We start from the raw sequence: 24,306 nt of genomic DNA on the forward strand, positions 1-24,306 counted from the left end.
AGCGTTTCCCAAACCTCTCCTGGAGGACTACTTGTCCTGCATGTTTTAGATCTCTCCCTGCTTTAACACAGCTGATTTCAATGACCAGTTTTGTTATTAAGCATAAGGAGTTGATCATGTGAATCAGCTGTGTTAGAGCAGGGAGTGCAGTGACACAACCCCTGACATTCTCATGTTCTTTACTGTCACCATGCTTCTTCACGGTTTCTTTTTTAAAGTAACTCGAACCGGTAATGAACTCTGTTTTATCAGCAATCTTTTGCTCTACTTGAGCACAAAATGTGCAGTACATTTTCCCCTTGCCATAATGTAACCAGGCGAACTCTTGTGGCCAAGCGGATTTAAACTGTCTTGTAGAGATGGGAGCTGCAGGGACGGGAGAGGAAGACTCCACTCGTTGCGCTTGGCTATCATCATCTGTAAAGGACTGCACACTGATTGAATTGGGCTGGGATGACTCAAATGTCACTTGAGATCTTTCAGTGGTCGAGTTGGTCTCGATATCGTCGGCATCTGATGTAGAGGACGCTGGGTTCGGACAGGCAGGGAGTGAGAAAAAGTCTGATGTTTTTCGTTTGCACATTTCGTTTTCTTGCCATCTGGCTAATGTTAGCTAACATCTAACTTATAAATTCAAACTCCATTGAACTAAACTACATCGAACTAAATTAAACACCGTTCATAAAGTTAACACTTCAAATTTTTAACCCGATAAACATGACGTTAAACTATCTTCAACCACTGTTTCTGTTCGTCTGTACAGCCGACGCTTCAACCACTGCAGCACGGGAGTGCAGACAAGTTTTATGTATTGGAAACCATACAGGGGTTCATGCGATAGGTCAGGTAGATGCAGGCGCGAGAGATGAGAGGTCAGTACACAAACAAAACATATGGCCATTTCTTTTTTCTTTTTTTTTTTTTGCTTGTGGGTAATGGTGGCCACTGGCGACTGGCAGAAAAAAAATGGTCACAAAATCAAAAAGTAGTCGCATTGGTGACCAGTTTAGTCACCATCTGGAGCCCTTCTTTAAATCATCAAGTTTGTTACTGGCTTCATTCAGACTGTTTTACAGTTTGTTGGTCACATCCAGCCTATCAAATAGAAATGACTGCTTTAACAGCTTGGCTGAACTGTCCAGAGGAACTTAATATTAGTTTTGATATTGTTACCTAAACCTTAAATTGGAAGGTGTTTTGGTTTTTAATTGGTGATTTACCAGTTAGAGGCAATTTTTATAGCTTTCCACTGGGTTAGAGCTTCTAACCATGCACTGCAGATACCCAGTAGTCTATTGATTGATTGATAGGGGTCACTAAAAGGCAGACCGTGGTCCGGGTCCGGACCCAGAAGCTGTCCTATCCGGACCGAGTCCAAAACGAGAAATTATTGAGAATTACTACTGTAACAAGAGCTTTACTGTTTTAACCTGCTCAGCTTTTCTAGCATTTAAGGTACTCGTTTATCATCTCACGTGATGCTATTTGCCAATCAAATCTGTGCATTCCGAGCCAGTCAGTGAGTGAGACAGGAGAGATGAGACAAGACAGTTGGAGAGAACAGAGAAATGAGTCAGATGAAAGAAGAATAATTTCACATGAAGTGCTCAAAAATAAGAAAAGTAGACAGCGAAAATAGGGCTTTCAATCAAGAATGGACAGACTCGTACATGTTTATTCTTCCCACGGGCAGTTCAAAACCTGTGTCTCTCATATGCTCCGAGACCATGGCAATTATTAAAAGTGGGAACGTGAAGTGCCACTATGAGCCAAAGCACAAAGCTTTTGAGCAAAAATACCGGCTGAAATCGGAACTAAGAGCACAGCAAATACACGATCTAAGAGCCCAATATGATCAATCCACAAGGATCCTAACCCATTCATTCACTGCCCAACAGCATGCTAACGAATGTTCCCAGAGAGTTGCTTAGATTGTGGGTCAACGTAAGAAACCATTTACTGAAGGAATCGTTGTGAAGGAGTGCATGAATGCGGTAACTGAAACCTTACCCGAGGGAAAACAAAAAGAAGAGTTGTGTGTAAAAATCAAGCAAATACCTATGTCAGCATCATCAGCCACAAAGAAAAGTTAAATATTAACAGAGGATGTGCTAATACAGCTGGATGAAGCAATTCATGAGGCACAATGTGTAGGCTTAGCTGTAGATGAGTCTACTGATGTGTCCGATAATGCTCAGCTGTTAGTCTATGTAAGATTCTTCAACAAGGAGAAGAGAGAGTTCTGTGAAGACCTGTTCAGTGTAACACCCCTTCAGACCAGTACAAGAGGAGAGGACATCTACCTGGCCATAAAGGAGATGTTAATGAAGAGGGGAATGGAGCTTAAACAAGTGGTTTGAATAACCACAGATGGAGCCCCTGCCATGGTAGGGAGAGAGAAACGAGCCGTGGCAAGAACGAAAGAGGACAATCCTGAGCTCATCTCTTACCATTGCATAATTCATCAATCGGTCCTGTGCTCCACCCTGTCAAGACGAGTATGTTGAGGTGATGAACACAATAATGAGAATGATCAACTTTCTCAGGGCATCCTCTTCCTATCAGCATTGCATGCTCAGGGAATTCCTCGAGAGAAGTTGATGCAAATGCTGATGACCTGCTGCACAATGATATCAGATGGCTCAGCAAAGGCAGGGTGTTGGAGTGCTTTTGGTCCATCTGAAAGGAACTCAGCTTTCTTGGCACAGGTAACGAACCAGAAGGCAATACCATTTTCTCTTTTTTTAGAAGATGAGAAGAAGATGGATTTTGTGGCTTTTTTGGTTGATATCATTTCACACCTGAATGAACTGAATTTAAGCTACAGGGCAAGGGCAATTCAGTTTGTGACCTGATGACAGCTGTCCGCTCCTTCCAGAGGAAACTTGGAAGTGTTCAAAGGAGACCTGCAGGGAGACTGCACACTTCCCAACAGTGCAGGAACAGGTTCAGGGTGAGAGAGATGTATCTTCTTTTGTTGACTTTGTTGACAAGCTGATTGTAAACTTCAGCTTCAGCCTTGGACAGCAGCTCACCCTGTTCATTCAGAATCCATTCCTCATCACAGATGTCAGTGGGTTCTCAAAGGAAGTCACACAGCACTTCAAGTGGGCAAATGCTGGACCTCTCCAGATGCAACTGGTCGATCTCCAAGCAGATGTGGCCCTGAAAGAGCATTTTGGAGGAACTGACTCTGCCACTTTCTGGCTCCAAATGGTCTTGGAGACAGCTTTCCCAGGTCTGAGGAAAGTAGCACTGTACATCTTGACCATGTTTGGCTCCACATACAGCTGTGAGGCAGCTTTCTCCACTATGAACATTATTAAAACCAAACATCGTTCCAGGCTCACCAATGAGCACCTACACATATGTATGAGAATGGCCCTGACACCATTCCAGCCCAGATTTAAAATCCTGGCAAGACAAGCTAGAGCTCAGTTCTCTCACTGAACAAGAGAAAGTGGGGGAATGGAATACAAGAGGGAAAGACAGAGAAAAGGAGGTGTTAAAGTAGTCCAGTTGTTAAGATGTGTTGAGATTGTTTATTATAAATTTAGTTGAGACTGTAAAGATGTGAAATGGTGTTAACAAAAAAGAAGAAACAGGGAAACTCAGGCTGCACTTTTTATTTCATTTTCTAAAATTAAGCACTTTATTTTGAGATGCACATTTTTCAAAAGCTCTATTTTTAAATGCAGCCTTGATTTTACTTGAAATGAGACAATTACATTTGTTTATAGTAGCCTACTTATTATTTATAATCCCTCCAGTTAAATGTGAAAACTGACAATAAATATTGTTGAAATATTATTGAAATGTACTTTATTTGATTTGAAAGTCAGTTGTTGATCAAACAACTAAAGGGAATGATAGCATACTCAACTTCGTATGAGTATTGCACAGTAACACAGCAAAGGCAATCATTTGATAGGAATACGCAAGGAAACATATCTGTGAAATCGAGGCACAAAAAACACACATGCATCACCACCGGACCTTGGCTTGAGACCATTTTATCTAACTGGACCTCTTTCAATTTTACTTGACTACCTCTGCAGTAGTAGGTAATTTCTTGTTAGGTGCTGGAAATACCAAATATCCTTATGTGTTTTCATGGAAAAGGAAGAAACTGAACTTCTCCCTATGGGGAAATAAGGTTAATGCACATGACTTTCACATACTGAAGATTTATGAAACTTAACACTGAAGGACTGAATGTTAACAATCTTAATCCACCATTTCAGTAAAGGTGTTAGCAGCATAATGAACATCCATGATGTCAGTGGTCAGTGACGTTTCACCTTTCTAGTAGTGTAATTCCTTGCTTTTGTAAATCAAATCTAATGGCTTCTTGTTTTGTCTTAGGTGCATTCTGGGAGAGCTCTTCACCAAGAAACCCATCTTCCAGGCCAACCAGGAGCTGCTGCAGTTGGAGCTCATCAGGTATGTTTTCATTTCTCAAACCCTTCCTTACCTTATAACAGTCATAACAGCTTTGCTACTGACACTCCTGGTCTTAAGAGCTCAGACTAGCAGAATCTTTTATGAACAAGCCATTTTATTCTTGACTTTTTATTTCCATCTTCCTTCTTCTTCTTTTTTAACCATTGGTGCTATGCTTTCTTCCTATTTTACTTTTTGGAATATTGTTTTCTCTTGATTTAGTTTTTTATGACTCATACTTTATGATGTGGAAAACCTAATTCACTATGACTTAAATACTCTGGAAAACATGTTTTAGCTCCTCCTATACAAATGAAGACTATTGTTAAACCCCGTCGCAATGTTCATATTTCTCTATTACATCTGTATGGAGTTGAACAAAATAATATATTGTTCTATCAGGCTGTTTTAGAAAGTGTAATCAGGTATGGAATGACTGCATGGTTTGGGAACCTTCCTGTGTCATCAAAATCAAAGATATTGCATTTAGTTCAGACTGTGATGAAAATCATCAGTCAGAAAGATCATTATACAGTTCCAATCCCCGTGTTCCCTACGACTTGGTCGGGCGTCCCTACAGACGCAATTGACCTTTCGCAAAGTCCCGCCCCCCTTAGTTACTGTTGCTATGCCCGTCAAGCATTTCAGAACTATCCAGGAAGTAGCCGGAAAACACCAAAACATGAAGGAAGAAATCAGCGCATTGTGTGGGTAAAAGTAACAGTAATAATACGTTAGCTGTATTAGCTATCAATAATAGCTAGTAGCAAACTTAGCTTGGAGCAGACAGGTATTTTTGTTGGTTTTGGATGGATTAAGCTGGCCATGGGGTCTGCTATACTGCGAAATCTATTGCCAGCATTGCGCTTCTTGCGTTCTGGGTTTCGGGAAGGGAAAGGAAATTACACCCCCTCCAAACGTTTCAGATTTCTAGTATCCGATTTGCAGATCCCATAGGCACACCGTTTCAGCATTTTGTTGTGTGTTTGAAAGCTTGACAGACCGTTGCTAAGGTAGGATTGGACAAGCACCGTTCTGGGGTGGTACTTTGCGAAAGGTCATTTGGCCGTATCTGCAGATGTTCATGGGGGAAAGGGGAACTGGGGGGAATAGCATGATTCTCCCACGCGCTACGTCTCCCTGGTGAAACTCCTCACTGTCAGGTGAAAAGAAGTGGCTGGCGATGCCACATGTATCAGAGGAGACATGTGGTAGTCTGCAGCCCTCCCCAGATCAGCAGAGGGGGTGGAGCAGCGACCGGGACGGCTCGGAAGAGTGGGGTAATTGGCCAAGTACAGTTTGGGAGAAAAAGGGGGTGGGGGGTAATAAAATAAATCTTCAGTCTCTTTTTGACCACTGCGTACTTAAACTGGTAAAGAGAATCCTCTGTGAAACATCCCATGTCTGTGCTGTTAGTATGAGCTGTTAGCGTCAGGCAGACAATACAGAACTCAGCAGTGTAAATAGTATCAATTTAAGAACTCCTTTGTGCCTGTATCAGTTGGAATTTTAAACAGTAGCCTAAAATAAGCAGAGGGTACAGAGGTAGAGGTACAAAGACAAAAACACCAACTAATTGATGCCTCAGGTTCAGTATCTAAAACCCCCTTATGCATGCTCTGTGTGTTCTGTTTGCTGGTGTTGTGTGCCCATATCGTTGACGGGTCTAGCTTTGTAGAGTCCAAGTCAAATTTGGGATTATGTATATATATATATATATATATATATATCTATAGATAGATAGATAGATAGATAGATAGATAGATAGATAGATAGATAGATAAGGTAGATAGCGGGGTTTTTTCGGAAACGTCAATGGTGTAGGCAACGTATACTGTGTGTTTTTCTTTGTTTGAACCACATTAGCAGCTGATGAGTGCGCGCCACATGAAACAAGCTTGTACTGAAAAGTTTTTTTTAAAAGTTTTTTCCCTACATCTATATATATATATATATATATATATATACACACACACACACACACATACTTAAGCCATAAGAAGAAGAAGAAAGTATATATCTATCTATGTATCTACTCATTTGTTCCCCACCTTTTGTGTCTTATCATTGCCCCTGTCTGTATGGTTCAGCCGTCTTTGCGGCAGCCCCTGTCCAGCGGTTTGGCCTGATGTGATCAAGCTTCCCCTCTTCAACACCATGAAACCCAAGAAGCAGTACCGACGGCGACTACGGGAGGAGTTTGCCTTGTATGTAGCTGTGATGTGCTTTACAGTACTACACTGCTGATCTCTGCTCCTTCCTCAGCCAGTTTCTTTTGTAAAAATCTCTCTCCTTTCATCCAGTTTGCCTGGTCATGCCCTGGACTTGCTGGACCGCATGTTGACCCTTGACCCCGCTCGGCGATGCACATCAGAACAGGCCCTCAATAGTGATTTCCTACGTGATGTGGAGCCCAGCAAGATGCCCCCTCCTGAGTCAGTAGCCCCATTGTCTTACCTTGCAAACTAACCTGTCTTAAGCACAAGACAGGTGGCATAACACAAATCAGAATATAAATCAGAAATTGTTGGTCCAATCATTACAAATTCGCAGGATATATTTTATAACAATGTTGAACCACATGTGAAAAACTATTTCGAAATTGCTCAACAGGAGGTGCCACCAGTTCCAAACACATGCATGGGCCTGGCACAAATTTGTCAGTTGTTCTGTAAAGCATGTTGAACTGTCCCCCTTCCTCAATTCCATAGTTCCTGGTTTGTCTTACGCTCTGTCTTTAACTCCCACTATTCATTGTCTTCTGTGTCTCCAGTCTCCCACATCATCAGGACTGTCATGAGCTATGGAGCAAGAAGAGACGGCGTGCGCGTCAGAGTGGGCTACCTGAGGATGTGCCTGTGCCCAAAGTGCCCCGTAAGGACCCAACAGGACCTGCTAGTGGGGAGAACAGCAGGCTGCAAGCCAGCCCTGCTGGAGCCCCACCCCCACCGACAGGAAGGCCGCCTTCTGCAGCTGTTGCAGCCAATGAGCTGTCAGGTAAAAGCAACAATTCAGAAGTATTTAAACAGAAACACCATTATGCATAATACATCTTTTTTGTCAGAGGTTCAAAATTAATAGCATCCAATTTTCCTGGAGCCAAAATAAAAACACAATTGACCAGGACCTAGGTGTGTGTGTGTGAATGTGTGTGTGTGTGCGCGCGCGTGCCTGCGCGGGCCCTGTGATGGCCTGGCGGCCTGTCCAGGGTATCTCCCCGCCTGCCGCCCAATGACTGCTGGAGTAGGCTCCAGCATACCCGCAACCCTGAGAGCATGATAAGCGGTTTGGATAATGGATGGATGGACTTGGGACAATTTTATATGCCTTTTGGGACTGTCCTTGGACAAAAGAATATTCCTGCATCAAGCATTGTATTGTCCTGATTAGGGATTGACTGATATGTTGGTTTTCTGATTAACCTGTTAAGGAATATCAGGCACCGGCATGTCCGTGCTGTTGCTGATCTGAATGATGTTCTCTAGCTCCCATCTTAAAGATGTTACTCAGTCCTAAAAAGCTTACTGCTGCAACTTTTTCAGGGCGAGCCAACTGCCAGGATTGGCTAAGTAATCTGTCATTAGCTGTAGAAATTAACAAAGCAACCAGAATTTCAACACTTAAAATACAGTAAAAGTTTTAACTTACAAGTCTTTAACCTGTCCAAGCAGGACTTTAGTGTTTGGCTTAATTCACTCGACTGATTAAACTTGCTAAAGTTTACTTTGGCTGTCTAAACTAGTACAGCATGTTTGGGCTGCCATCAAAGTCGCTGAGTCAGGAATCAGGAACAGGTTATTGTCATTTCTTGCATGTACCTGCATACACAAAAGAAACACATTTCCATTTCCCCTAACCCACTGCAGTGCCACACAAAAAACAAAAACACACATCCCAAATTTACCAAAAACGACACCACCAAAAACAAAAAAACAGAGAACAAAGCAAAAAAAAAAAAACAGTTAACAACACAGTCCACTCAGTGCAACACAGTCCAAAAATTACACTGTCCAGAGAAGGAACACCAGCCAGGATGACTGTCAGAACTGCCAGTCTGCATGGGCTAGTAGTTAGCTTAGCTTGCCCCATGTCTGCGTCCTGTCAGACTGCCCTTGGTGTTTCCTCCTTGGGCGCAGCTCCGGCAGGGCCGTAGTCCCTGGGCCCACCAGATGTGGCAGACCAGGCTCCCCCAGCCAATCCAACACCAGCTCTCCCAGCCAGACACCTTCGACACACCTCCCCACACTCCACACAACAACACTAAAACACAGTCAACGCTAGGCGAGGCCACCGCCAGACCGCCCTCGGTGTTATCGGAACTGCCGGTCTGCATGGGCTAGCAGTTAGTTTTGCCTGCCCCGCTTCCGTGTTCTGTCAGACCGCCCTTGGTGTGACCTCTTCGGGCGCAGCTCCGATCAGGGCTGTGGTCCGTGGGCCCACAGGGCACAGCTGACCAAGCTCTCCCAGCCATCAAACGAATGAATGCATTCATGTAATAGTTTAGTGGCCACACTATTTTAAACATTAACATTACTTGTTTTATGTGCAAGTGAAGGCTTTTCTCCAGTACATGGTAACTATGAAAGGAGGATTACAAACACTGAATTATAAGATACCGTAGTAATGTATTGTTACCAAGTTATTTTGTGGAAAAATTATAAAAGGTGATTATCATGAAATAGGCACAGCCCAAGATCAGAGAAGAGATCTCAAATTGTGTGAGTGGACAGTCGCCGTTTCTTACCTATGCCATGGTATAACAACGTCTTAAGAGAAACTGTGGAGTTATGCTGTCACTTTTTCACGCCATGGTGTAGTTTCCACACAATCACCTGGTAATATACTACAGCACCATGTAATAACAGATAAAGTGCAACCAAATAAAGACTCAAGATAAAGCTGTTGTGCTGCCAGAATAAATAAAATAAAAATATTACTTTGCACATATTTTTTGACACCATGTAAACATTTCGGTAAACTTTTTTTTTATTTTTTATTTTTGCATAGTAATTTCAAATTGAAATACACTATATGGACAAAAGTATTAGGGCACACTTCTTAATCATTGAATTTAGGTGTTTCATTCAGACCTATTGCCACAGGTGTATAAAATCCAGCAGCTAGCCATGCAGTCTACATTTACAAGCATTTGTGAAAGAATGGGTCATTCTGAAGAGCTCAGTGAAGTCAAGCATGGTACTGTCATAGGATGCCACCTTTGCAATAAGTCAGTTTGTGAAATTTCTTCCCTGCTAGGTATTCCACGGTCAACTGTAAGTGGTATTATTGAAAAGTGGAGGCGTTTAGGAACAACAGCAACTTAGCCACGAAGTGGCAGACCACGTAAAGTCACTCAGCGAGGTCAACGAGTGCTGAGGCGCATAGTGCGTAAAAGTCGCCAACGCTCCATTGACTCAATAACTGCAGAGTTCCAAACTTCCTCTGGCATTAACATCAGCACAAAAACTGTGCGCTGGGAGCTTCATAGAATGGGTTTCAATGGCCGAGCAGCTGCATGCAAGCCTTACATCACCAAGCACAATGCCAAGCGTCGGATGGAGTGGTGTAAAGCACGTTGCCACTGGACTCTGAAGCAGTGGAAATGTGTTCTGTGGAGTGACAAATCATGCTTCTGTGGCAGTCTGATGGACGAGTTTGGGTTTGGCGGATGCCAGGAGAACGCTACCTGCCTGACTGCATTGTGCCAACTGTAAAGTTTGGTGGAGGAGGGATTAATGGTATGGGGTTGTTTTTCAGAGGTTGAGCTAGGTACCTTAGTTCCAGTGAAGGGAAATCTTTGGGGAGGCCTATTTTCTGTTCCAGCATGACTGTGCCGCAGTGCACAAAGCAAAGCCCATTAAGACATGGTTGGGTGAGTTTGGTGTGGAAAAACTTAACTGGCCCACACAGAGCCCTGACCTCAACCCCATCAAACACCTTTGGAATGAACTAGAACGGAGATTGCAAGCCAGGTCTTCTCATCCAATATCAGTGCCTGACCTCACAAATGTTCTTCTGGGTGAATGGGCAAAAGTTCCCACAGACACACTCCAAAATCTTATGGAAAGCCTTTCCAGTAGAGTGGAAGCTGTTATAGCTACAAAGGGGGGACCAACTCCATGTTAATGCATATGGATTTAGAATGGGGCAGCACGGTGGCGCAGTGGTTAGCCTGGTCACCTCACAGCAAGAAGGTCCTGGGCCCGAGCCCCGGGGTAGTCCAACCTTGGTGGGTCATCCCAGGTCGTCCTCTGTGTGGATTTTGCATGTTCTCCCTGTGTCTGCGTGGGTTTCCTCCCACAGTCCAAAGACATTTAAGTCAGGTGAATTGGCCATAGTAAATTGTCCCTAGGTATGAATGTGTGTGTGTGTGTGTGTGTGTGTGTGTGTGTGTGTGTGTGTGTGTGTGTGTGTGTGTGTGTGTGTGTGTGTGTGTGTGTGTGTGTGTGTGTGTGTCTCCCCCGTGATGGCCTGGCGGCCTATCCAGGGTGTCTCCCTGCCTGCCGCCCAGTGACTGCTGGAATGGGCTCCAGCATCCCCACAACCCTGAGGGCAGGATAAGCGGTTCAGATAATGGATGGATTTAGAATGGGATGTCATAAAAGCTCCTGTAGGTGTAATAGCCAGGTGTCCAATACTTTTGTCCATATAGTGTATATTGAATATCTGCACAACACATCAGCTATTGGCAGCTTCAGTTATAAAATAGTATCGGTATTGGCATTGGCCTTTTAAACCACATATTGATCAAACTATTCTTGATCACGTAAATCACTCAATAAAATAAAAAGAACTGACATATTTGCAATTGATCACGAGTCTCTGTCACCTGCATTACATCAATTTCGCATCCACTCTGCAGCTACAGAAGCCAGTGTAATATAATAACCTTGGAAAACATTTGGCTAATCACAACCAAGGTTGTGACAGTATGACATCATCTTAATGTTTCTGGTTCAGATGCTTACTGAGCACGTTTGGGAAAAGCTGCTTCACTAGATTCACTCAATTAAATGTTTCATAAAGAATCGTCTTGCATTTGCATATGGCTGAACTATATAACGTATAGTATTATCATATTAGTCCAAGTCTGCCAGTTCTAAAATGACTTGTGTTAAAGGGACATGGTAAGAATTTTGATATTTCTTGTATTGCAAGTGTATTACAGTGAATAAACGACACAGCTTGGGAATTTTATTGTATTGCTTTATTTATAAGTCATGTATCAATTATTTGTAGTAATAAAGTGATATACATACAAAAACTATGGGCTAAAGCTCAGGGCAATTAAAAAATTGACTTAGGGATGATTGTTTTCAGAGTTCAAGATGGTACCAGTATGATAGGGGTGGGAAAAAAGTTAATTTTGAGCCCTGTACTTGAGTTTTCAAGAGTTTTCAGAATACCTTAAAATGTAGATTTAGCTGTTCCATTTCATTTAACCAAAGCAAAACTTTTTAATAGGGTTACAAAAGAAGGGTGGAAATTGCATTAAATGGCATGGAGTCATTTTGAAATTCACAAAATGCGTAGGAACATTACTGTAGGCATGTTGCACCTCTGTCAGTAGACAGCTGTTTTTGACTGGCTCCTGACGTGTAAGCTTGTTTGTTTGTATGGCAGGTCTGGGAGCCGCAGCAGAACAGTTGAATCAAACAGAGATGGCTGTGCTGTTGAACCTGCTGCAGAGACAGACTGACCTTAACCTGCCCCAGGTGGCCCAGCTCCTCAATCTCTCCAATCCAGAGAGCCTTAGCCAGTCACTGTCCGCCCTCATCGAGGCCTCCCAAAATCAGGAGATACCGGAGGATCAGGCCCTGTGTGCCACCAGGTCCCAGCCTCCAGAGCCGCCTCCTGAACCCCAGGAGATTTCCCCAGTGTCTGGAGAGGCAGCCCTCAGTCAGGAAGATCAGGCCAGCCTGCTGGCCATCATATTGGGCCATATCATCAAGCCACAGGCCGAGGGGGTGGAGCAAGGCGATGAGAGCAATGGCGTCCAGTCAGAGGAGGCGGTAACGCGGGGTACATCTGCCTCCACTGCAGACCGCAAGGGCAAGTCTGGGTTTAGTCTCTAGGGGATGGAGCAAGAGGGCACCAGGGTCAGGTGGAAACCACTGGGGGATATGAAGAGTGGGCTGAGGAGGGCAGGAAAAAGTTGGTAGTTGGTTGAGTATTTTGCAAATAAAGATTCCATCACACTCTCCTAAAACCTGCTACATCTCAAAGTACCCAATGAAATCAAGAGGATCTATTAATTAATCGAACAAGCCACTATACATTTTCAGATTATTAGCTCAAGTGTAAGGGTTAAGTACAATAAGAATTCGTTTGCATGAATTCTTTGGATTATTTGTCAGGTGATCAGCCCGGTCCTACACTACTTTCTCCTCTTATTTATCCCCTGCAATCTAAACAAATAGACACACACACATGTCATCCATCTCCCATGTGCAAAGGCTCCTTTCATTGCCTCAGTTAAGCAGGTTTGTCTTCACTAGGCTGTATAAATAGTTTTATCTTGTTTTGACCCTGGTCACTGGGAAAGGCTTTGGTGCTCATGGACATTACCGCTGGTGAGTTGCATAAACCAGGAAAACAAAACTGTAGTGTTTAGGGAGTAAAGGGTTCACGCTATACCGTTTTGTCCATTTCTCCCTTTCTTCCCGTTTTCTTTCTCACAATTTTTGTTTCTGTACCTATCCCATTCCCACACGTGTTTGTTCTTCACTTCATTTCATCGGAGTAGGTGTCAAGAATTCTTCAGAGGATGTTGCTGAAAAACGGTCTGTAATGTCAGCGTTTTTATGAAGAAATTCTAATAAATTATCAAGTGAAAATAAATGTTTTGAATCTTTAGACTTCACCTGCATGTGTTTCTTTTAACCTTGGTTTGTCACACTTTTTTTGTTTTTGTTTTCAAACTGTTCACATCTGAGTCAGAACGATACATGTTATCACCGGGGTGAAGAAAAAAAAACAGTTAATGCTGCTAGCACTGGGATGCTAACACTTCTGTTGCCTTGGAAACCGTCTCCATGGTTATGTTGCTGTGTAACCGTGACATCCAACATTCCGCTTCGAAGGCCTGTTGTAGCTTTGCAGCCTGGTACTGCTAAGAAGTGGTGAGATGTCAGACTAACCTGGTCTGTAAATACTTCCTGGTCTGCAGTTCTACACTGGTCATCCTTTCTCTTCATGCAGCTGAACATGTCCTTCCCCAACATATCTCACGCAGGTTCCTTTTTGTGAATGATTAAAGAAATGCACAGTAGAGGCATTGGTTATGAACACATTAATCCTCAAGTCTTTCTACATCCAAAACATCTATTCAAGTTGGTGGATGTGTAACTGTCATTTACCACCAGGGTAGTAGTCTTCTTGGCCCAGGTTGTTTGCCGTATTTCCATTGGTTTATTTTTGAGAGCTTTCTCACATTCAAGTTTTTAATCTGAAATTAACCCAAAGAAACGTCTACTATTGTATTCAAACTATACATCTCATATTGATAATGTCGCACATTAGTTATTTCATAAGGTTAGTAACGGTGTCAAGTTATATTTCCTTCACATGTAGGTGCATCTGTTAGGATGCTTAGCTCGCCCTCTAGTGGTTAAGGTAGGAACGTATTTCAATTGTAACTCCTTGGCCCAATTGCCACATAGTGACATTTTAACTTTTTTTTTTTAGTGAGATTAAATATAGAAATTAAAAGAATCAATGTATTCTGCAGATGTACATCTCTTCAATGATAAGTGCTTATTGCCATATTAAATTTGAATTGGGGTCTTATCCATAATCTTGTTTGCTCTCTGATCCAATTCAGATTGTGCAGTGCCAAAGCGGAAACCAGTAGTGGCAAGCCAGGTTCCTTCATCTGCTGACCAGCGTCCACCCTCTCCACCCGGGCCACCTCCGTCTACACTACTTCTGGGTCACGGCCAGCCGGCCAGTTCCGAGGCCCAACCCAGCCAGGACTTCAGTCCCGCAGTGGCAGCCGCATTGCTTCAGCTCATCTCTCAGCAGGACTCGGAGACCGGGGCGCCTCAGTGCAGCGAAGAGCCCTCTCCTGCCGTGGACACCCCGGCCCGGGGACAGCCCCCTCCCTCCTGGGTGGCGGGCTCTCCTTCGAAGCCCTCCACTGCAGCCGAGGCCCCAGCGGGACTGGTGACTGCTGCTCCAGCTACTGTGGTACAATTCCCCAAGGACCAGGACCTCCGCTTTGCCCACGGAGCTGCTCGCTGACCCCCGAAATTCCCACCTCACCCCCTAGAGAGGCAGACTGGGTGTCACAGGGACACTACTCCAGCAAGCCTCGCCGACAGCAAAACAGAGGGATAAATGAACGAAGAAGAAGGGGGACACCCACATATCAGGACTCGATAAGTGGGAAAAATCCCAGCAAATAGTAGTATGTTAAAGTGGAATGAGAGATTTTAAAAAGCAGCGTGAGGAAGTTTATTGAGAGCTAAAGAAAGAGGCCAGGAGCTTTCTGAAGAATAGTACTGAACGTCACTTTCCTCTGGGAAAACTTACCAGGAGTCTTTGTGAGAGTTTTGGACTTGGGGCAGGGCAGATCTTAAACATCTCAGTAATGGCAAGCCCCCTCCTCTACTCTTCCTCCATGCACTGATGATCCTGAAGAAAACTGAAGTCGTTTCACATGTGAGTGCCACACTACAAAATGCGATCAGCTGTAATGTAGATGTATTGTTTTCTTTTAAAACTGAATGATTGTCATGTCTACTGCAGTACCCACTGATGACAAGGCCATCAGTGTGTGTGGAAGAACCTGATCAAATCATTGTCCTCCACCTGGGCATAAGTAATTGTTTATTTTAAGGTGGTGTCTGGTAGTTGGGAGGCAAAACGATTAATGCAATGGTATTATGTATGGGTAAGACATGAGGCATTGAGGGCACAAATAAAAAACACTGGAGGACAGAATTAATTTTCTGTGGAATTTTACATGCTGGCTAGCTCCCCAATTTGCAAACCCTGTGCCTCTTTAGTGACCTTTGCGACCCCTGAATGATCATGCCCTACCTGAGGATGTGTTGGTCAAGTTTCCTGCTCTGGATGGCACATGAGACAGATGTGCACATCAGGATGGAGGCTGTTCTTTTGTCTTAAGCCAAAGGCTGTTATGATTATAAAACTATCGTCGACCCAACTGTCTCTTGCACATGTGTGCATCCAGCCTACCAGTTCATGCTGTTTATTTTCTTTCACTTAGGATGAACTTTCTAATCACTAACAAATCTCAGCCTGTATCCTTCATGTTCCCTCAAATATGGATCAACTAACCATGTCATGACGGACTGCTCCACACTATTCTGCTAGTCACAGCTTAAAGCTAGATACACACACACACATACACACACACACACACACACACACACACACAGACATAGACATAGACCTCTCCTGGTGGGCTTCTATAACCTGGTTTGATACGTCTGCCCTTTGCCTCCCAGCCAAACTGCTGCAAAAACTTTTGTTTGATTATTTTCTACATATAGAACGATGGATAAAACAGTGGTCCGTGGCTATATTTCCATTATTGCTTTGGGAAAGAATACGATGAAGAAACGTGGTCGAGTTTCATGTGACTGTACAAAAAGATATTTTGTAATATGTGTTTTCTTGCCTCGGTTTAATAAAGGAAGTCATGGGACCAGTCCAACGGTTTCCTCTGTTGTCCCTTCTCTGCCTGGCCGCCAGGTGGCAGCCATTCACTCACATACGATGCCGCTCAATTGGTTCCATTCATGCCAAGGCAAGGCCTGCTGAAAGATAATGCATTTATGCATCCTGCATTGTTTTGGGGTTTTTTTCTGAATTATATGAAAGAAATTGAAGTGCAGATAAGTTAATTTTGACGCTATACTATGCTATAAGCCAAGACTCTAAGGTAAGTGTGAAGGGAGTAAATGGGCCTCATTGATTAGCTGGAACACAACGATGCTGGGCAATGTTAAATAAAGATTACATGCTTATAGAAAAGAGCAAAAAGACGGAATAACTAGAAGATAAATCTTATTGCAAACCCTGTAGTTGACTAGCTATAGCAGATTTTAGACGTTTTGGCACCAAGACCAACGGAAGGAGTATTTTAGGGATGTATTCAATGTGCCTCCTCGTCCCATGTTGCTCCATTTGGTTCTCCTGAGATAAACGCAGAGAAATGCCCCACCAACATGGTGTGAGGTGTGTGTTTTTGGACATCGGTGATAAATAATAAGTGGGTTAATTGTGATTTACTTTTTCAAAGTAGACTCACAATGCCTTAGTTTAACCCTAGCCACTCATGCTATGCTTTTATCTGATTGTAGTGTTCGTTTGATTTTATGATTTCCCTCTTACATCAACGCGGGGGCCTCTTAGGTTGATCTCTTTATGAAGATTTTGACAAGCAGCTCAGAATCATAGACTGCAGACTGGCAAAGACAGCAGCCTTTGGATTCATGAAGCTGCTGACTGTGTGTGCGCGCGTATCTATGCCCCAGATTGGCCTAATGCATACCCCAGACCAGTCCTTCCTCACTTGGCAGGCTTACAGAAGCACTTACCCCCCTGGCCCACGAGGCAGACACTAGCCCAGCTGAGCCTTGAGATCCTTATAGAGAGAAGGCAGTGGGAGGCTCACCTGCCCTCTAGCATGGACCCTGTGTGTGCGCGCGCGTGCGTGTGCCATCGTTTCTCTCTGGATGTGGTGAATTGAGTGTGTGCTCGTGTATGCCTGTCTGATGCTTTTGCCCATCGGGACCCCAAATAATAGTAAATGTGCCCGCGGGGAGATACCACGGGAGAAGTAGTGGGCACCACCAACGCCAAATCACAGAGACTAGACAAATAAATCAAGATTGAGGAGTGAGGAGAGGGAGGTGTTGGAGGCTCCGCCATCAATCAGAGAAGGCACCTTACAGGGAAGTGCCCATAAATGTGCCACGGTGCCAGTCTGAAGCGCTTCCTCTCCACGGTAGGAGAAGATCAGAGCAGCATCAGCGCAGCGTCCATTTTGGAAGCTGCCACTTCGCCAGGGCCGACATGTCTCGGAAACATCTGTAAAAAACCCACTAGCTTAACCCATTATCACCTGACATTTGACAAACAGGGGACTCGTATGACAGTTTTGATTTCTATATGTGGAAATGTCAGTATTGCTATTCTCAGCATGACATATTTTTAAAACATGAAGAATTCTTGAAAAAAACCCTGTTAATCAGTTTGTAGTTCACGTATCAGGGAACCTTTCCACGCATGTCTGGCATTGATTGTCTATTTTCAATCGAGTGCTAACATTTTATATAACAGCCTTATCACACAACCCAAAATATTTTCTAGCGAGTCACAACAAATTAAGTCTTCTAATCAAATATTGCCTTGTGGGTATAGGCTGCATTATCTCATCTCATCTCATCATCAGCCGATATTCCGGGGTCGAGTCGCGGTGGCAGCAAGCTAAGTAGGGCACTCCAGACGTCCCTCTCCCCAGCAACGCCCTCCAGCTCCTCCTGGGGGATCCCAAGGCTCCCAGGCCAGATTGGCCATGTAGCCCCTCCAGCGAGATCTGGGTCTATCCCGGGGTCTCCTCCCAGTTGGACGTGCCCAAAAAACCTCCAAAGAAAGGCGTCCAGGAGGCCTCCTAATTAGATGCCCGAACCACCTTAGCTGGCTCCTTTCGACGCGAAGGAGTAGCGGCTCTACTCCGAGCTCCCTCCGGATTTTCAAGCTCCTCACCCTATCTCTAAGGCTGAGCCCAGACACTCTACGGAGGAAACTCATTTCAGCCGCTTGTATCCGCGATCTCACCCTTTCGGTCACTACCCAAAGCTCATGACCAATAGGTGTGGGTTAGAACGAAGATTGACTGGTAAACTGAGAGCTTTGCCTTCCGGCAGCTCCCTCTTCACCGCAACGGTCCGGTACAACGTCCGCATTATTGCTGATGCTGCACCAATCCGCCTGTCAATCTCCCGCTCCGTCCTACCCTCGCTCGTGAACAAGACCCCGAGAGACTTGAACTCCTTCACTTGAGGCAACAACTCATCCCCAACCCAGAGGGAGCAATCCACCATTTTCCGGTAGAGAACCATGGCCTCGGACTTGGAGGTGCTGACTCTCATCCCGGCCATTTCACACTCAGTTGCAAACCGCCCCAGTGCGTGCTGGAGGTCACGTTCTGATGAAGCCAACAAAACCACATCATCTGCGAAGAGCAGATAGTATTAACCACAGCCAAATGTGGTTGCTGGGATTGTGTTTCATTTCAGTAAAATGCTTCAAGAAAATATTTTACATAAAAGGGTTTTTAAAAGACACCAGGGCAGGAGATGGATTCCTCTTTCTATCTTTTTGGGATGGGGTGGAAGGAAAATCTAATGTCCTGTTCTTTGTGTATTTCCTAACTGCAGGTCCCTCCATTCACTTCTCTTTCTGAGGTTTGGGCGACTACATCAGTTGTCCTCACATTTCTAATCAAAGGACAAGATGCCTAGGAATAATAATTTAGACTAAACCTGGATGGAAGAAGGTAAACTCTGCTCCATACATTTATTTTTAATGTTTTTCCTACCATGAGTGAAACCCATGGGAATATAGAGAACATATTGTTTATCTCGTGGACATGTAAAGGTCGGTTATGATGTGGGAAGTGTAGAATGGCAGGCGGGAAAGAAACCCAAATTCATTATTATCATATTGTTGTAGAAGCGTCTCATGCTTAGTCCCAAAAACAGATAAACCTCCAATATTTTCCAAGTCATGTAGACCAGAATGCTCAACAATCAGTCATCCATGAATGGAAACCTTCTACCCTCATGTCTGTTGTGGAATTATTCCTTGTTCCTGATAGGACAAACGTTACTGTCAAATGGTAGCTGGTCGCATCAAAACACCCCTCAGTTGGGACAGGTTGCAGGCGGGGGATACATTTAAAGGGACCGTGTGTAAGAATTGATGACAGTGGCACTGACGAAAAGACAGGAAGCGGAGCTGGAGGTGCGAGAGTTGAAGATGCTAAGATTTTCATTGGGAGTGACGAAGAAGGACAGGATTAGGAACGATTGTATTAGAGGGACAGCTCAAGTTGGACAGTTTGGAGACAAAACAAGAGAGGCAAGATTGAGATGTTTTGTGGAGGAGAGATGCTGGGTATATTGGGAGAAGGATGCTGAATATGGAGCTGCCAGGCAAGAGGAAAAGAGGAAAGCCAAAGAGGAGATTTATGGATGTGGTGAAGGAGGACAACCAGGTAGCTGGTGTAACAGAGGAAGATGCAGAGGACAGGAAGAAATGGAAACGGATGATCCATTATGGTAACCCCTAACGGGAGCAGCTGAAAGTGGTAATAGTAGTGGTGGTGGTAGTAGTAGTAGTAGTAGTAGTAGTAGATCCAAAGGTTGTTTCAACTGAGAGAAACTGCATCCATCAGGAAAATGTGCGGCTGAAGATCTATATGCTAGGAAAAGGTGGCGCTGAGTACAATATCTGACAGAGCAATTCTGGAGTAGATGGAGAAAGGAATATCTAGCAAAGATTACCCTTAGACGACGTTGGCACTCTTCAAGACGAAATGTGAAAATTGGAGATATCGTCACTGTCAAGGAAGAAGAGAGTCCCCGCAATGAGTGGAGACTTGGAAGAGTACTTGATGTTTGTGAAGATGATGATGGACTGGTGCGAAAAGCCACGATACAAATAGGAAATAGAAAGCTAGGGAAAGCAGGTCAACGCCAGTATAAGGTGAGGACACTCAAAAAGCCACAGACACGATCCGTTAAGCGCATAGATGATTTTACTGAATGACGTCAAGGTAACAAGAGAGAGACGTACACAACGCAAGTACCCGGAAGTACACAATACATTCCTGGCGCCACCTTCTTTTCCAGTACAACCAAACCCACCCATAACAACCATCAGGAAACTGAAACAGTGTAGAAAAACACCACTAAGGGCACAAACATTACAAAGGGCACAGAGCATAAGGCACTATTGGACAGAACAGTAACAGAACCTGAAACACGCTGCAAAGGCAGAACACACAGACCCTGAAAGAATTATGGGATTGTCCAACAGTGGCGTGGAGGAATAAACAAGAAAGCTACAAAGCAACAAAGTCCTTCAACCACGTGGGAGGCCCGCGGGAGCGGCTGGAACGCCAAAGAGCCCCATCTGTATGCAGAATAGTCCCATGGGTTTCTTCATCATACTGGTCACTAACTGGACCAGCAGATGCTTTGTCTGGAGGAAGAGAATTGAGAACCCCAGTGGACAAAAAAGGGCGCTGGAGCAGGCTCGGCTATGGCAGGGGGAATGTCGGGACCCTGGGGAGGGGAGACATCAAGATCCATGTCAGACGTGTCCTCATCTGCGTCATCACAGAAGACCATGCCAGGAGCGTCACTCGCCACCTGGTAGCAATCACTCAATCTAACCCTGTATGAAGTGCGGCGGAGTTGGGTACCTGTGAACTTCTGCATGTTGCACCATGACCGTTCAACACTGATGAATGTATCTGTCTCGGGCTGTAAACTTAATTCGATCGCTATAGCGATATACAAAGTCGCCAGGACGGACTATGGAAGGCGATGCAGCATGACCAGTGGGAGCTTTGGCTTTCATGCTATATGGATGATTGATCAACCGTTGTGCACGCTGCTGCATAATGATGTCCCAGTCGTTGACAAGCAACTGATTGTGGGAGAACTGGTCCCTCTGTAATAGCATCTCACAGGCAGACAAACCGCGGGATCTGATGCAGCTGTTCCAGTGAGCAGTGGCAACTGACAGAAGCAGGGGGGTGACAGCTCTGTATTTTGGCTCAAGACGCAGTATTTCGCTCTGGAGCTCCTGAATGGCCTTCTCAGCGACAGGATTTTTGTTGATGTTCTTAGCATTGCCGACTTCAACAGTCAGCCTATGCCTGGCAAGTGCCGTGTCGCCACCCAACGCCACAAAGCCAGGAACCGGGTCAGTTCTGATCACAGCAAATGGACCATCCAGCGGCCGCAAGCCAATGCACAAGCAAATCAGAGCATCACGAAAGGGTCTGGTGCCATTCATCTTCAATGAGAGTGGACGCCGTGAAAGAGGTGACACACTCACGGACCACAAGGATGAGCTGGCGCTCACGTTTGAACACATCGGCTGCAAAGGATGCATCGACGATGACTGGCGGATCACATGTTGACTGGTCCACCACAAAGGCAGGGACTTTCTTAAGCAGCACACTGGTGGCAACCCTCAGTGACACGTTGGATGGCAGCATCCATGTCCAGAACATAGAAATAGCGTTGCACAACCAATCTCAGCTGACCAGCTGTAGAGTGATCAACTTTTCTATGAAGGGACATAAAGAGGCCATCCAGGACCAACCTTGGAATTATGATACAGTCAGCTGAGGAAGCACGTGACGTTTAACATTACCTATGTTAGTTAGCTTCTTTGAGGGGCGGGTGCCTTGGCGGAGGTGAGCCCATGTCCTTCGGAGGTCAGAGCACTCAGCTTGTATGGCCAGCCATGCTGATCTGTTGGTAAAGGAGTTTTTGGGACCCCTGAAGAATGCCCTCAGCCATAACCTGGCATACAACAGACTCCATAGAGGTGTGGACAAAAGTGCAGATCTGGCAGGTGGTATTGTCACAGTCGGGAACATTGCGACTGGCAAAATCAGAAGGCAGTATCACTGCACCAGCCACATGCCGAATCGAGACTTGAAACCTACTGGCTGTAGACAGAAAGGTAGTTACATGGGGGCTAGCTGAGAACTCTCCTCTGCATAGCTTTTCAATGGTTTGTGTGCAAGGCTTGCTATCTGTTAACACATGCTTTCTTTGAGGACTGGATTATATACGGGCTAAGGGGCTTCAGTGCAGCAGCAATAAATAGGGCCTCTACCTAGCATGGTAGCCAAATTGGCTGGTTCTTTCAGGGTTTAGCACTAAAGTAGCCTGCAACTGTCACTGAATCTTGACGAGTGATATAAAGTGTGACTCCTAGACCAGGCTCCCTGACTGCACCATCAGTGACGATCCAGAGCTGGTCCTCTGGTTGAGGCAATGTGATTGAGTGATTAGTGGCCAGGGCTTTCTGTGCATAGTTGAAGGCAAACAGAAGTTCATCTGACCACATTATCACGTCCTTTGACTCACGGCCAGCAATGACACCATCCAGTGGGGCCAGGATGGATGCACAGCCCTTAATCACATGGGCAAGCACCTTGTATGTGCCAATGGATGATTGAAGGCCACGTTCTTAGGAGGGGAGCATGCCGCTAATGCAGTAACACGGTGGGGACCCATGATGCCACAACCAGTCCAGGATGTTTGTTTATTGAGGGGCAACAACTGTCTTTGCAGATCGTCAAGCATATTTGCCCCACAGTACAAATCATCCGCGACCTTGGCCACTTTACCCTGTTCCAGGAGTTGACCAAAGACCTGGCATGTAAGCTCTTCTAGGGCAGGCTCTGAGCCAGGTATGCCCATGGCGCATCGAGCATATACACGAACACCCTTGAAAGATGCTACCACCCCGCAGTATTTCATTGAGTCTTTGGGTAGTGGTATCTGGTAGAATGCCTTGGTGAGGTCAGTTGCAACAATGTATTTCCATTGGGCTATCATCCTCAGGGGGGAGTCAACGTTCTGCATGAGAGAAGGCTGGGGTTTACTATACCTGCCAACATCTGCAAAGGCGTGGGCATCACTATGCCGGTTTGGGCATCACTATGGGCATCACTATACCCTGAAGAAGGCCCAAGCTGCTACGCGTGGGCATTTTTAGGTCCTTTTTGGATATGTCTAAGTTTCAATAAAGACATTTTTAATTACACGGAGTGTCTTGGTCAGAGAGATTTGTTCTCTTTTTCTCATCTGATACTTGGATGTTATCTGGAATTCCAGCAAACCCACCCACTGAGGATGCACAAGCCAGTGCATTCTTAGTGCCGGTCCCTAGCCCGGACAAATGGGGAGGGTTGCGTCAGGAAGGGCATCCGGCATAAAATCTTTGCCAAATCAAATATGCGGATCATAAATAAGATTTCCATACTGGATCGGTCGAGGCCCGGGTTACCAACGACCGCCACCGGTACTGTTAACCAGCAGGGTGCCGTTGGAAACTATGCTACTGTTGGGCGAAGGAGAAGGAGATGGGGAAGGCATGTCCAGAGGCAGCTAGAGAGGAGGAAGGGTAGGCGTGTGGAGGTGAGAGTTGGTGGATGTTGGCACTATGACTGGTAAAGGGAGAGAGCTGGCTGACATGATGGAAAGAAGAAAGGTAGGCATACTGTGTGTGCAAGAGACCAGGTGGAAGGGGAGTAAGGCCAAGAGTATCGGAGGTGGGTTCAAACTCTTCTACCATGGTGTGAATGGGAGCAGTAATGGGGTAGGGGTAATTCTGAAGGAAGAGTATGTCAAGAGCGTGCTGGAGGTGAAGAGAGTGTCAGACAGAGTGATGAGTATGAAGCTGGAAATTGAAGGTGTATTGCTGAATGTTATCAGCGCATATGCCCCGCAAGTTGGGTGTGAGATGGACAAAAAAGAAGAATTCCGGAGTGCGTTGGACGACGTGGTGGAGAGGGTACCCAAGGAGGAGAGAGTGGTGATTGGAGCAGACTTCAATGGACATGTTGGTGAAGGGAACAGAGGTGATGAGGAGGTGATGGGAAGGTATGGAGTCAAGGAGAGAAATGTGGAAGGACAGATGGTGGTGGATTTTGCGAAAAGGATGGAAATGGCTGTGGTGAATACATATTTCAAGAAGAGGGAGAAACACAGTGTGACGTACAAGAGTGGAGGAAAGTGCACACAGGTGGACTATATCTTATGTAGAAGGCGCGATCTAAAAGGGATTGGAGAC

General features: G+C 45.0%; 1 protein-coding gene across 1 annotated transcript in view; it reads left to right on the plus strand.

The window, feature by feature from the left end:
* Positions 1-16,115, plus strand: part of cdk12 (cyclin-dependent kinase 12) — a 28,248-nt gene extending 12,133 nt beyond the window's left edge. The window contains exons 9-14 of the mRNA XM_056287366.1: positions 4,366-4,443; positions 6,534-6,650; positions 6,747-6,878; positions 7,217-7,440; positions 12,067-12,495; positions 14,267-16,115. Coding sequence (XP_056143341.1) covers positions 4,366-4,443; positions 6,534-6,650; positions 6,747-6,878; positions 7,217-7,440; positions 12,067-12,495; positions 14,267-14,685 — 1,399 coding nt within the window. The 3' untranslated portion in view covers positions 14,686-16,115. The remainder of the gene's footprint in view (positions 1-4,365; positions 4,444-6,533; positions 6,651-6,746; positions 6,879-7,216; positions 7,441-12,066; positions 12,496-14,266) is intronic.
* The last annotated feature ends 8,191 nt before the right edge of the window (positions 16,116-24,306 follow it).

This window comes from Lampris incognitus, chromosome 10, assembly GCF_029633865.1.
Source record: "Lampris incognitus isolate fLamInc1 chromosome 10, fLamInc1.hap2, whole genome shotgun sequence".
Classification (NCBI taxonomy): domain Eukaryota; kingdom Metazoa; phylum Chordata; class Actinopteri; order Lampriformes; family Lampridae; genus Lampris; species Lampris incognitus.